The sequence below is a fragment of the Ceratocystis lukuohia genome, assembly GCF_044167205.1.
Source record: "Ceratocystis lukuohia strain C4212 chromosome Unknown Supercontig1_pilon, whole genome shotgun sequence".
Lineage (NCBI taxonomy): Eukaryota > Fungi > Ascomycota > Sordariomycetes > Microascales > Ceratocystidaceae > Ceratocystis > Ceratocystis lukuohia.
Genome location: NW_027263520.1, coordinates 3,437,998 through 3,452,204, shown reverse-complemented (window position 1 = coordinate 3,452,204; position 14,207 = coordinate 3,437,998). Strand labels below are relative to the sequence as shown.

At 51.5% G+C, this 14,207-nt stretch overlaps 3 protein-coding genes across 3 annotated transcripts; 2 read left to right on the top strand and 1 right to left on the bottom strand.

The window, feature by feature from the left end:
• Positions 1-120: 120 nt before the first annotated feature.
• Positions 121-10,025, top strand: HOO65_010861 (1-phosphatidylinositol 3-phosphate 5-kinase FAB1; the record flags this gene model as incomplete). Its single annotated transcript, XM_071005213.1, has 4 exons — positions 121-7,479; positions 7,569-8,173; positions 8,414-8,433; positions 8,731-10,025. The coding sequence occupies 4 exons, from the start codon at positions 121-123 to the stop codon at positions 10,023-10,025; spliced, it is 9,279 nt and encodes a 3,092-aa protein (XP_070862683.1).
• Positions 10,026-10,177: 152 nt separating this feature from the next.
• HOO65_010860 (Vacuolar protein sorting-associated protein 28) lies at positions 10,178-11,031 on the bottom strand (the record flags this gene model as incomplete). The annotated part of the gene is made up of 3 exons (XM_071006096.1): positions 10,178-10,564; positions 10,637-10,873; positions 10,951-11,031. 3 exons carry the CDS (start codon positions 11,029-11,031, stop codon positions 10,178-10,180), a joined length of 705 nt encoding a protein of 234 aa, XP_070862682.1.
• Positions 11,032-11,541: 510 nt separating this feature from the next.
• On the top strand, positions 11,542-13,908 carry HOO65_010859 (Nucleolar complex protein 2; the record flags this gene model as incomplete). Its single annotated transcript, XM_070999819.1, has 1 exon — positions 11,542-13,908. One exon carries the CDS (start codon positions 11,542-11,544, stop codon positions 13,906-13,908), a length of 2,367 nt encoding a protein of 788 aa, XP_070862681.1.
• Positions 13,909-14,207: the final 299 nt, after the last annotated feature.

Genomic DNA, 14,207 nt, shown 5'->3' with positions numbered 1-14,207 from the left:
AATCGACCGTCTTGAGGCAAGGCGATTGCTACTTTTCCTTCTCTGTCTACTTATTGTTACTATATATCGCCGGCGTTGCGTCTTTTCCGTTGTCCGTATCGTCGTTTACCCCCGCCCACCATGTCTAACCTTAACAACACGGCCAACGCTCAACCTACCGCTTCTGCTACTCCTGCCGCTACAGCTGCTACAGCTACTACAGCTACTATAACTAATACAGCTACTACAGCTACTACAGCCACTACAGCTACTCCTGCTACTACAGTCACTACAGCTACTCCTGCTACTATAGCTCCTACCGCTACTACTACTGCTGCTACTGCTATTGCATCGTCGCAGATTCCCCCGCCATCGTCAGATCATACCTCGTTCCACCAGGTGCCTTCAAATGCCCCATCCATAACGTCTTCTCAACAACAAGCCGACCGCGAACACATTGCCCAGACTCTCGACAAGATTCATACAACTGCCAGCCAGAGCGCCTATCTCACAACGTTCACTGAAATTGGCTCCCCCCGACAGTCCACCCCATCACCCAAAGAAAAAATTAGCGAAAGCGTGCCTGCAGGCTTGTCAGGACTCTATAATCGTTTCAAAGATGCCGTAAGTGGCGCTTCTAGTTCGAAAACCGTGCCCCAAAACCACCGACTTCAACAAGAGCTGGACGATGCCGAAATGGTCGCTGCTGCCGCCGCTATGGCACAGTCACCTGGACTTGCACCCCCTGCCTTGGCAGCAGCCCTTTCTATGGAACAGCAGCCTTCGGGGTCTGGACAATCGACCATGGCGCAGGCTGTCGCACTGACTCCTGGCCCAAGATCTAGTATTGGCAGCAGACAGAGCATCTCTGGGCTGAACAGTACTGCTGGCACGAGCTCTGCTGGCACTGCTGAGGATGGCATATTGAACGCTCTAGACGTCGAGGCGCCCCCTGATATCTCCAGAAGAGCGTCTGGTATAGACGGTACTAGCGCTACGCCATCGGTTCAGGGGGATTTGCCTGCTGCCAAGGCCGACCCTGGCATACCGCATGTTATAAAATCGCCTATATCGCCGTTGACTAGTGACTCTCAACCCGTCGCCTCTGTCATTGTGAATCCCATCCCAGCGGCACTGGCGTCTTCGTCCAAAGCGCCTAAGCCCCACATCCCTGCTGTCATTAGCAAAGCAAATGAGCCGAATATGGCACAAGCTAGTCCCATCCATACTTCGGTTCACGGCTCAGTGTACACAAACTATGACATACAACCTCGTCTAGCTAGGGCACCTGAATCTCATGCTAGTGAGCCGGTCGTTGAGTCGGCATATCCAAAACTTGCATCCATGGAAAAACGTGTCATGAGCAAGGAATTTTGGATGGCTGATGAGACATGCAAAGAGTGCTATTCATGCTCAAGTGTCTTTACAGCTTTCAGGCGAAAGCACCACTGTCGGCTGTGTGGGCTAATATTTGACTCTAAATGCATGACCACTCTGCCAGGCGAGCACTTTGGAGTCAATGGAGTGCTCCGAGTCTGCAAGACATGTCGCGAGTTTTTTCAAAGTCGGCTAGAAGATTCTAGCGATTCGGAGGCCGAGACATATCTTGCTAGGTTTGTGGGGTATCGTGGAGACACAGCTCCTAATGTTCCTGTCCAGGTCACCCCAGAAGCCGATAGCTCGACTTCGATCCGTGCTGCCGATGAGGAGGATTATCGGCCTTCATCTACTCCTATGATGGCTATTCCCGGCACACGGCATGGCCCTGACGGTGCTCCAGTCCTGGAAATTGAGCCTCCACAGTTGAACCGAGCTGGGTCTTCAAAATCTCTCCGGGCTTTGGCCAACCCCCGTCTGCATACCTCTGGTCACAAGCGACACCATTCCAAGCACAATATTCACGCATATTCCACTGTCCATGGTCATCACTCATCACATATACATCCCCACAGTGCTCACTCGAACTCCCAGGCTCAGAAGAAGGACGAAAAAGTCCCTTTTCGAAAGCCTCTTCCCCACAAGCACAAGGTTAAGCTCTCAGCTTTTCACGATGACAACATCATCGACCCCGAACTTCAGGAGTACATGTCAGATGGTGCATCTAGTGGTGATGATCAGACAAACATAGCCTCCTCGTCAAACCAGGAATTCAGCTCGACTAGTTTTGAAAATGACAAGTCAACGTTCGGAAGCTTCCTAACGGCAAGCCGACGACATCGCATGCGAGCCGGTGACAAGAGCGTCAGTGGTCTTAGCTTCACAAGTAAAGCTTTGGAGGAAACCATATCTCCTAGTCTCTACGGTACTGCTTCCCGACCAACGCGACGCCGGAATCTTAGTATTGTCAGCTCAGTCGGGCACTTTATGAGATCGCCACGGCCGAAGTCTGGTATTTTTAAGTTTTCTAATATTGCCAACGAGCCTGTTTTCATCGATAGTCCCGCCGAGAGTCATGGGCCGGACCCTGAGCGGCTCTATGCTTCTGATCCAGGCTACGACCACTTCATCCCAAAAGTCAATCTAAGCCCCCTTGCGGAAAATCATTTTCGCCGACTTCTTTGCCAGCTTTTACAAGACAATGGCATTGAAAACATTCCTCAATGGGAAAAGGCACTTGTTCCTATCATCCAAGTTTGTACAGATGAGGTTGCTCCAGACACAGATGAGGCCGACTACATGGATATTCGCCACTATGTCAAAATCAAGAAGATTCCTGGTGCCAGGCCCTCAGACTCTGTCTATAATGCTGGAATTGTGTTCTCCAAGAATGTAGCACTCAAAAGCATGCCCCGCAAGATTATCCGGCCCAAAATTTTGCTGCTTTCTTTCCCTCTGGAATACCAACGTCACTCCGAGCACCAGTTGATTAAGATCGACCCTGTCATTGCCCAGGAACGGGAGTACTTGCGTATCGTTGTGAGCAAGATTGTCCAAGCCGGGCCTCACCTCATTCTTTCATCGAAGAGTGTATCAGGTATAGCTTTGCAGTCGTTGAGCGATGCTAACATCGCTGTGGTATACAATGTTAAGCAGTCTGTCATGGAGGCTGTTGCCCGCTGCGCAGAAGGTATCGTAATCGAGTCTCTAGACATGCTAGCGTTGCCCGATGTTCCGCTTGCCCAGTGCGGCAAATTCGAGGTCCGCACTTTTGTCGATAGTGCTTTTCCTGGTGGTAAGAAGTCGTACATCTTTCTGTCCGACTGTATGCGCGACTTGGGTGGCACCATTACACTGCGTGGTAGCAATATCAGCACGATGGCGAAACTGAAACAAATTGTCGAGTTCCTGATTTATGTACTGTATAATCTGAAGTTAGAGTCGTCTATGCTGCGAGACTCCTTTGTCCACGTGCCTGAGTATGTGCCTCCTAGCATTAAGGCTACTACGGGTGGTGAGCCGGAGGCCTTACTTTCCAGTAGTACGGAATCTTCGGGCCAAAAGGCGGATTTTTCGTCTACCCAGGCAATGGCGGCGGTGCCAGCCAAGACCGCTAGCGACACTGATTTGTTGGCTCAAGGCACAGAAGAACAGAAATCATCAGGAAATACTTATGGATATCAAAGTGCACCCGCCATCGCAGCCCAGGACAACAATAAATCTCGGGAAGGCAATTTTGAGGCTCATCAAGAAACACCGGGTGTTGTTGATCCATCGAAGGTCACAGCCATCTCCGGTGCTACCCCGACTACTACTAGTAGTACTACTGCTATTGAGACTACCCGTGATTCTATAACTAGTTCATCAAAACCTCTCACTGCATCGGCTAACAAAGATGATTCATTGGACATGCCGTCATACTACGGCGACATTGTTGACCGCTTTGAGTCTAAGATCCTCTCCTCAACACCCTTCGTCAAGTTCGCGCAGCCATATCTCCTCCAAAAAGCACGTCTGCTTGAACGTCGCCTTAATGAGCTACGTCGCCTGAAGGAGCAGTACAGCGTTGAACTTAGCAAGGAAAAGACAGAGGATGGCGATGGAGGAGAGCAGCGCTTTCAGCTGGTCCAGCCCGAGATGTTGCATGCCATTGGCCAGAATGTGCCACGGCAAGTCCTTCGTATCATCCATGCTGCCCATGAAGTTGAATATAACAACTTCTTGCATTCATATCACGCCCAGACGCGCCTATGGGAGGGCGTTATCAAGAGTAACATCGATCTCTGTGATCCCAATGAGCATCAGACCCTCGTGATGCTGCAATCGACTATCTGCACATCCACCAAAATTCCCTGTAGTGAGCCTAGCCTTGTCACTATGCGCTTCTACATTGACCGTAGCACCGATTTTGGCATAGAAAACGACAGCACGCTCGGCCAATTCCTCGAGCAACTGTACCACGACCAAAATTCCAAGTGCCCTAGTAACTGCACCAAAACTATGATGGATCACCACAGGACGTATGTCCATGATCAGCGCATTGTCACTGTCTTCACTGAGCCCAACCCCGCATCAATGCAGACTGAGGTTATCATGATGTGGAGCTACTGCAAACGCTGCAAAAAAGACACCCCAATGGTGCCTATGAGCGAGCTCACATATAGGTATTCGTTTTGCAAGTACCTCGAGCTTCTGTTCTGGGGCAACGGCCTCACCCTAGACCAGAGCCTAGGTTGTCCTCACGACTACCACCAAGAACACATCCGGTACTTCACCATTGCTGACGTTCGAGTCCGCCTCCATCTAGACCCTATTGACCTTCTGGAGATTGTGGTGCCGTTGAAGCGCTTCACGTGGAAAGTCGAACACGATATCAAGATTAAGAATGACGTTTACATCAAGTACCGAGACGTGTGGCTCCGGTTTATGGCCTCTGTTATGAGCCGCCTCAAGAGCATTCGTATCGACTCGGTGCTTCCAGAAAAAGCTGAATCATGCAGGGAAGAGATTGACCGATTGCTGAAGAAGGCACAGGAAGACCAAAGGGACCTAATTCGGACGTTGCAAGACATTTACATGAACACCATGTACTACGAGCTTATTCCTTTCAATGTTGTGTCTCGTAAGATGATGGACCTTTCGGAAGACTGGAACTTTGCTTTCAAGGAGTTTGAGGCCCACTTTCTGCCCGACAAGGATATGCGCCAAGTCACGATGCTTCAGCTACGGAAGATGTTTACTGAAGATTATACTGCTGCAAGAGATGCTCTACCAAACCAAGAGACACCTATTGATGGCGAAGGCCCTCAGTTGGCAGTTGATGGGGACGGTGGTGGCAGCTTTGGGCAGGCCGATGACGCCATGCAGGATGTGCCGTCAGGGGAGAAGATAAAATTAGACGACAGACAACTAGCAATGCATGGGGAGATTAATACTAGCGATGGAAAGACTGCTGCTACTGCTAGCGGCGGTATTTCTGCTGCTGTTCCTATTGCCCAGGATAGCAATAATGCATCTGATTTAAGTGCAGCTACTCTAGGAGCGATGGCATTAGAAACTGATGTCTCTCTTGTGGCTCCAAAAGACGAGGCAAATACAGCCACACAAAAGACTCCAGAAATCCCCCCTAAATCGCACGCGCCGGAGCCTGAGTCCAGGATAGACTCAGGCCCTAGCCAGGACCAGCCACCAGAATCCCTGACTCCGGAGCCACATAGAGCCAACAGTCCAAGAGAAGGGGGGCTTTCTCGATCGCAAAGCTCTAGAGCTGCAGGCCAACCTCTTACTAGATCACCTACGCGTGCTTCAGTTGATGTAGCTAGTGGAAGCGATCTCAGTCTTTCAGAGAGAATCGAGATTATCCGCAAAGAGAACAATCTGCAAGACGCTAGTGACGCTATGGAGTCGGAACCATCCCGGCCTCGGCCTGGCCCCCGACGCTCGGTTTCCTCTTCTATTGCCTCGACTGGGGCTTTTCTGCCTCGGGCTTCCAATAGCCAGACTCACCGCACTCCTCCCAAGGCCCTTCCTGGAAGCCGAGTCATAGGCAAAGAGGGCAGATCTGCCTCTAGTCGCGGTACTAGTACCAGTGGCATTAACAGTAGTGGTGATCAGGATAGCAGTAGCTTGGATGTCTCGCAGGGCAAAAAGCTATCTGAACGTCTAGGACTGAAACGAAACAAGGGGGGTTCAGCGATTCCACGGCCACTGCCAAAAAAGACCCCTAAAGTCTCAGCACTGGCCAGGCACTTCGAGCAGCTAAGTCGCGAGTTTGAAATAGAGCGCGATCGCGACCGAAAGAAGCGCGAGGAAAAAGAACAGCTCAGGCAACCACGTAGCACGTTGCCTCGTACGTCAGCAACAAACATTGTGGTCTATGACAATGTCAGTGCTGCCGTGGCTGAAGTCGAGCAGGAGGCTGAGCCCGAGCTGCCTGAGCTCCCTGAACCGAAACCGGAGCCAAAGCCACGAAGGAAGCTCAAGAGACCGCCCATGTTCCCAAAAATCAACAAAGATAAAGTGCCACAGCCAGGGCCTTCTGCATCTCTACAGCGGCCGCCACTTAACCAGAGGTTTGCGGCCGGACCCGAATCTGCCACCAAAGCATTTGGAGAGGAGGACACGGGCAAAAGCAGTGTCAATGCTGAGATTAGCAGGCCGGGTTTAAAGCTACAAAACGAACAGAAGGCTGAGGGTATTGAGACACCAAGGGCTCAGCAAATGGAGCAGCCTGCAATTAGATCGGAGATTTCTTCTGGGCCGCAAGCACTGGCTAATTCAGAGGCTAGTCCGCCGGAGGAAACACCAGTTGGGACCGAAACCCACCCCTTAGAAGGAAATCAAGACCAGGCTCAAAGCGCCCCGCAAGAGCCCAGTGGCCAGGACCAGGACCAGGACCAGGAGCAAGATCAAGATCAAGATCAAGATCAAGACCAAGATCAAGAAGCTGTGTCAAATATTGACCCGCATGCCAAAAAGGCCGAAGGCTCTGGAAAAGCCAGTGATGATGAGGCTGGAAGCGACAATGAGGCCTCAGTTTACGATTCCCAGGATGTCGAAGTACTGCCCGTGAACCAGAAAAATAGCTTGCTCAAGATGCTCACTAACTTCTGGGCTGAGCGTTCGTCCAGCGGCTGGGCCCCTCTTGATTTCCCCATTACGCCTATGGAACACATTTTCACCGATTCTGACATTGTAATCCGCGAAGATGAGCCTAGTTCGTTAATCGCTTTTGCCCTCAGCTCATCTGATTACCGCACAAAACTGGCTGAGAGCCGATACAACGTACACAAGCACTGGCATCCCGGGGCCACATCACCGGCTGATTACGAGGAAGATGCACCTGCAGCAATGGGCTCTGAGGCCGAGGCAGCATACCAGAAGGACCTAGAACGCGAGCTAGTCAGCCCGACCGGCTCGCATGTCAAGTTTCAGTTTCAGGCAGGCTCGTCCAAGATGCACTGTAAGATCTTCTATGCTGGGCACTTTGACGCTATGAGACGCAAGTGTGGGCTGGCTGAGCGGTTCATCGAATCGCTTTCGAGGTGCATTGCATGGGACTCACGAGGCGGTAAAAGCAAGTCGGTGTTTTTGAAGACAATGGACGATCGTCTAGTACTAAAGGTGGGTAATTTTAGGGGTGATATAAGGATCTATAACGCTCTGCCCTGGATATCGATCATTACGACATGCTAACCTACTAAACCGAACAGTCTCTCTCCACAATTGAAACCTCAGCATTTCTCAACTTTGCTCCCTCATATTTCGGTGTCATGGCTGAGGCCCTCTTCCGCGATCTACCATCCGTTATTGCCAAAATGGTTGGCTTTTTTCAGATCTATATCAAGAATCCAGTCACCGGTGTCGACCTCAAGCTGGACCTCCTAGTTATGGAGAACCTGTTTTATGATCGAGCACCCACCAAAAAGTTTGACCTTAAAGGATCTATGCGCAACCGAAAAGTCGATCCAACCGGAGCACAGGACGAGGTACTCCTTGATGAGAACATGGTAGACTACATCTATGAGTCGCCGCTTTTTACACGTGAACACTCCAAGCGCCTGTTGCAGTCGTCCGTCTACAACGATACGTTATTCCTCGGTCGCCAGAATGTCATGGACTACTCGCTAATGGTGGCGATCGACGAGCCACGCCAGGAGCTTGTCGTCGGTATTGTCGACTGCATCCGTACATACACGCTCGACAAGAAGCTAGAGACCTGGATCAAGGATCGCGGTCTAGTTGGCGGCGGCCGCAGTAGACCGACTGTCACGAGTCCTCGGGAGTACAAAAGTCGTTTTCGTGCGGCTATGGACCGGTATATTCTGCAAGCTCCTGATTGCTGGCGTTTCTTCAACCCACATGAGCCTAGGCTGCGGCCACGGTTCGAAGCCGATGAGGGATAGACTATGTATATGTGTGTTGTGTGTGGATGTGTTTAGATTGCACCTGAGTAATGTATACTATACCTAGTCTAAGTAGGCTATATACTAATGAACCATCTTACATGTTGATAGAATCGCTTTCTTATTTGTATTTTTAGCTTTAACCCCCAAAGGTTCGATGATGCCGAGAGAAGTATTTCTAGATGCCGGTATCGTAATAGCTATTTGACCTGTGTAACAAAGCTGCAGAATAGCCAAGTAGCCCCACTTTACATTATATTCCTAACCCTAGTCTGACCCAAACCCTGACGTGTCAACCATCCATCACCAACTCAACTACGAAAATCCATCGAAAGTGATTTCGACTTAGAGGTCATCTTTTTTCACTTAACATGTAAATCATATCAACTCTTTTCAAGTACTACAAATTAGTCTTCCAAGTCTTTTTTTTCCCATGCTTCTCTTCTAGCAGTACTACCAATGTCAATAGACCTAAACTGGGACGCCATCACAGGTGGTCCTGAGGGTGACCTTCTCGCTCTACGAATCCGAGATTTCATCCACGAAAAATTCCAGACCGTGCCACTACCGCGCTTTCTCAAGTCTGTTAAAGTCCACTCATTCTCCTTTGGCGACATTGCACCCGAGCTAGAGCTCAAGGATATCACCGACCCACTGCCTGACTTCTATGAAGAAAATCCTGACGTCGACGACTCCGAATCCGAGGAAGACGAGCAGGATCTAGTACCAGACTCGGAGCCTGATGGCCGCCGTCGGCATACCATCGGCGGCCGCGATGCCGAAGAGCGCTTCCGCGACGGTCTTTCCGGTAATGATAGCCAGTACTGGCGTGCCACTACACCTGGTGTGCCTGGCGGCACGTCTAACATGCACTACTTCCAGCAGACGCACCTAGGTGCCAGCTGGTCCGGTGCACACACGCCACTTGCAGCTGTTGCAGGCGCCCATCTCTCAGGGCCATGGAACAGTGGAAGTGGAGGGGGCCAATCCACTACGGGGAGCAGCATGCACATACCTGGTACAAGCTGCACGTCCGCCAAATCTCCGCCAGGCTCTAATGTGCCGGCTGGTGTACATAGCCGAGCCCCATCAATCGGGTCAGTGACATCCGCGACTGATGAAGCACTGCTTGCAGAAATGCGCGATGCTAGGGGCACCATGGTCGCAACAGACGAGACCGACGCAGCCGTTACAAGCCAAGCTGGGAGCAAGCGGGGTGGCGACGAGGCGGCCAATGAATCGGAGACAGACAGTAACTCAATGCCGCGGTATCGCGAGCCTCGGCCGGAGGACGTGCAAATCGTCTTCCGCATCCGCTATGCCGGGGATATCCGACTCCTGCTGACGGCCGAGATCCTACTCGACTACCCTATGCCCAGCTTTGTTGGGATCCCCGTCAAGCTCAATGTCACAGGACTCACATTCGATGGTGTAGGTGTACTAGCACATATCCGCCGACGAGTGCACTTTTGTTTTCTTAGTCCTGAGGATGCCCTAGCAGCCGTGGGTCCAGACAGTGCCGAGCTGAGCGGTGCGCTAGCTGCGAACCAGTCAGTGACATCGCCAAGTGGAGGAGCCCATCGCGAGAAGAAGTTTGGGGGCCTACTGCAGGAAATCAGAGTCGAAAGTGAGATTGGGCAGCGAGAGAGCGGCAAGCAGAGTCTAAAAAACGTGGGCAAGGTCGAACGGTTTGTATTAGAGCAGGTGCGAAGGATTTTTGAAGACGAGTTTGTGTATCCCAGTTTCTGGACGTTCCTCGTGTGATTCCATCACCAACTGGGACGATACAAGACAAGAGACGACATGATACAACACGACATGACACGATGGTTAAAATATTTTGTAAGACCACGTAAGTATATATATATCATGTAATGTGCAATTGAGAAGTACTCGGCCACACGTCCATAGCTCAATCACGCTAAAGTGCGCTTGAAGCCGTTGTACGCCTGCTGGATGTCCATTTCCAGCTCCCGCGCTTGGTCTTCAGCCAGCTCATCAGTTGCTTTCATCTGGTTTAGAGTAATCAGCCACTGCACAATTTTACCGCGGTTCTCAAAGTCCTTGTCAGTGACTCTATTGACCGACTGGATGACATCTGAGAGCAGCGGGTGCAGCTGGTCTTTCGACAGCAGGCCCAGCTTGACGGCATCGAGAAATGTGATGAACTCCTGTGTAGCCTCGGCAATCAGCACGCCGTTGGCACTGGTAGCGGCTGCTGGCTTGGAGGGGACCGAAGAGGCGGAGATTGTTGTGGCTGGCATACCGACTCGGATTCTTTCTGTGGCACGGGGAACTTCTAGCTAGAGAGTAGAAGAGAAAAAAAGTCAGCGGATGTCCAAAAAATGAGACAAAATGGACTGGGAAAGACGCACATCCCACATTGCCTTGAAGTCATCCAAGCTTCCAAACTGCGCCGCAATCGTCTCATCAGCAAGGATTGACTTGTACTGCTTCAACAAGCGCTCGCAAATTTCCGTGTATTCGGCTTCTGGCACGACATCTTTGAGGAACGCCTTTTCGAGCGCATCGAGCGTGAGCAGAATGCTAAAGATTTCAGCAAGCGACTCCTGGACTTCGCTTTCAGCACGTGTAGTCGCCAGTTTCACTTCCTGTTAGTGCGATAGCCATAAAATTAGCACAGTTATTCAGCCTAGACAGCACAGTAGAATGTATCGAGGTTACTCACCTCATCGAGGTTGATAGTGGCAGAACGTGAAGTATTGGGCACATAGCTATGAGGCATAGGTGCATAAGGCTGTTGTGACATGGTGGGCAATATTCTATAGTGCCTCTCAGAATCACATCCCGAAAGCCAGAGATAAAGAAGCCGGTGGTTGTGGCTATCTTCGCTAGATTTGGCGGTGCTACTGATTAAAGTTGACCAGTGATAGTTATAGTATGGGGGCAAACGAAGTCTGTAGTAGCTAAGCTCCAAGACTGAGGTTATTCGCGGGGCGGTGGGGCGGCAGAACTCTACTCACCGCTTTTGGCGACTAGCCCATTTCTGCGATAAGATAAGAAAAATAATAGCAGCGGTTGAAAATTTCAAGACAAAGAAAAAAAGAAGAGTCCAAGATTCGCTGAAGCAGCACATCACAAATCACAGCCAAAGCCAACGGCAAAGCCACCCTTTTTTATTCCTTGTAAAACTGCATTTCCCATTGCTGTTCTGCTCCTACTTGCCCTCTGTTCTGTTCTCATCTCTTTAATTAATATTGGCCTCCCGGATTTCGCATTCTCCTCTCCCTCCTTCCTCTCCCCTTCCCAGCAAGTCACCATGGGCAAGGCCACAAAGGCGACCAAAAAGTTCGAGAAGAACCACCTTAAAAGTGCTCTCGATAATCGCAAAGCCATTGCCAAGGTCAAGCAGCGCCAGCAGATTAAAGCCAAGTCTATACATCGGAAGACTCGCGATAATGACTTTTACAAGGGCACTGAAGAAAACAACACCAGCGGGCCCAAGCTACCAAAAGGTGCTAAGCCTCGCGATGCCAATGTCAGCGCCATGAGTGTCGACGATTTCTTCCAAAGCGGTTTTGAGATCCTCGAGGGCGCTGACTCGCAAAAGTCCACCGCCAATCTGGGCAAGAGGAAGCGCAACGGTGCCGCGACCGAGGACAGCGATGACGAAGAAGCCGAGGATATCGATGTTGACATGACCGGCTATAGTGACGATGAGGAGGACGAGAACGACGATGACAACCGCCAGATGAGCGGCAGCGACGATGACGACGAAGACGACGACGAAGATGAGGGCATGACCCAACAGGCTATGGATGACCTAGCCAAAAAGGACCCCGAATTCTATCAGTTCCTACGCGAAAACGACCCCGAAGCCCTCGACTTTGACGATGCCGCCGATCTGGCCGAGGTCGATGCACTCAGCGATGGCGAGGGCGATGACCAAGACAATAAGGACGAGCAGCCTAAGAAGAAGCGCAAGAAGGACGCCAAAGCCAAGAAAGATGCGACCGAGAAGAAGACCCAGCCCGTAAAGGTTGCCGAGCCGGCAGTTGGCAGCGAGCTCACGCGCGACATGATTTCACACTGGAAAAAGGCTATGCAAGAGACCCATTCCCTGAAGGCCGCGCGCCAGGTTGTCCTTGCCTTCCGCAGTGCGGCCCACCTTAACAGTGATTCAGCTGAAGAAGATCCCCGCCAACGCTTCCAGATTTCAGACCCCGCAGCCTTCAACGACATTGTCATTGTGGCCCTCAAGCAGCTTCCTCTAGTCATCCAGCACCACTTGCCCGTCAAGGAGTCGGCCGCGGGCCGGGCCTATGTGCAGACCGAGGGCAACAAGTTCAAAGTGCTCTCAAATCTGCTCAAGACCTACACCGCCTCTGTTATGCACCTGCTATCAACGCTGACCGACGACAAGACGCTAAAGCTGACCATCAGCGCCATTGAGCCGCTGTTGCCATACCTACTCTCCTTCAAAAAGCTTCTGCGTGCCCTCATCAAGACGGTTGTGCGCTTCTGGGCCCAGCCTGCCAGTGCTGACACCACTCGTATTGCCTCTTTCATGGTGCTCCGACGCCTAATGGTTATTGGCGACCGCGGCATCCGCGAGTCTGTCCTCAAGGAGACGTACCAGGGCCTAATCCAGGGCTGCCGTGTCACCAACAGCACCACCATCCAGGGCATCAACTTGATGAAGAACAGCGCCGCCAGTCTGTGGGGGTTAGATCCGGCTGTCGGCTACACCACCGCCTTTGGCTTCGTGCGCCAGCTGGCCATCCACCTCCGCAACAGTATCGTCCACAACCAAAACGATGCCTTCCGCATTATCTACAACTGGCAGTATACGCACTCGCTTGACTTCTGGTCTTGCGTGCTGGCCGAGCACTGCAGCAGCGCGCGTCTTGCCGAGGCTGGTGACAAGGACACTCAGCTCAAGCTGCTCGTTTACCCCCTCGTACAGGTGACTCTGGGCGCCCTGCGTCTGATTCCCACAGCCACTTACTTCCCGCTGCGCTTCCACCTCGTGCGCTCATTACTGCGCATCTCACGTGCTACAGGCTCGTACATCCCCGTAGCTCCCGCTCTTCTTGAAGTGCTCAACTCGGCTGAGATGCGCAAGCCGCCCAAGGCCAGCACGCAAAAGCCGTTGGACTTTGCTGTCAACTACAAGGCATCCAAGGCGTACCAAAAGACACGCGTGTACCAGGACGGTCTAGGTGAGCAAGTAGCCGAGCTGTTAGGAGAGTTCTTTGGTCTGTGGGCCACCAACATTGCCTTCCCTGAGCTAGCGCTGCCCATTGTGATCCAGATCAAGAGGTGGCTGAAGCAAGTGGGCAAAAAGACCGGTGGCAACCGCAACGCCAAGGTAGCCAATGGGTTGGTGATTCTGGTGCGCAAGATCGAGGCCAACGCACGCTTCATCGAGGAGAAGCGCGCCAAGATCGAGTTTGCGCCCAAGGACCGTACCCAGGTCGATGCCTTCCTCCGCGATTTCGAGTGGGAGAACACCCCACTAGGTGCCTACATCGCTGTGCAGCGTAAGCTGAAGGTTGAAAAGGATAAGATGATGGAACAGGCCCGTAAAGACGAAGAAGCAAAGCGCAAGGAGGATGAGAAGAAGGCGATTGAGGAAGCTGCTTCGGAGGGTGAGGACGAGGAGGAGGACGAGGATGAGGAGTAAACAGACAGAAGAAAGGAGGGCTTTGCTTAGGGATGGGGGTGTTGGTTTCACTTATTGCATTTTTTGTTCATTCTATTCTGCGTTTTGCGGCTCTTGGTTGTATATCCTAGAGCTATTGGATGGTTCTCCTATCACATCATAGCATGTAAAACAAAATGAAAAGCCAAGTAAAATAAGCCGGAAAAAAAAGAAGCCAAGGAAAATTACATCTTTCAAAAGCCCCCTTGTGTTTGGTGATGATGATAATAGGTAACCAACCCTAGGCCACTGGCTATGAGCTACCTTCATCCGCTCGTTAT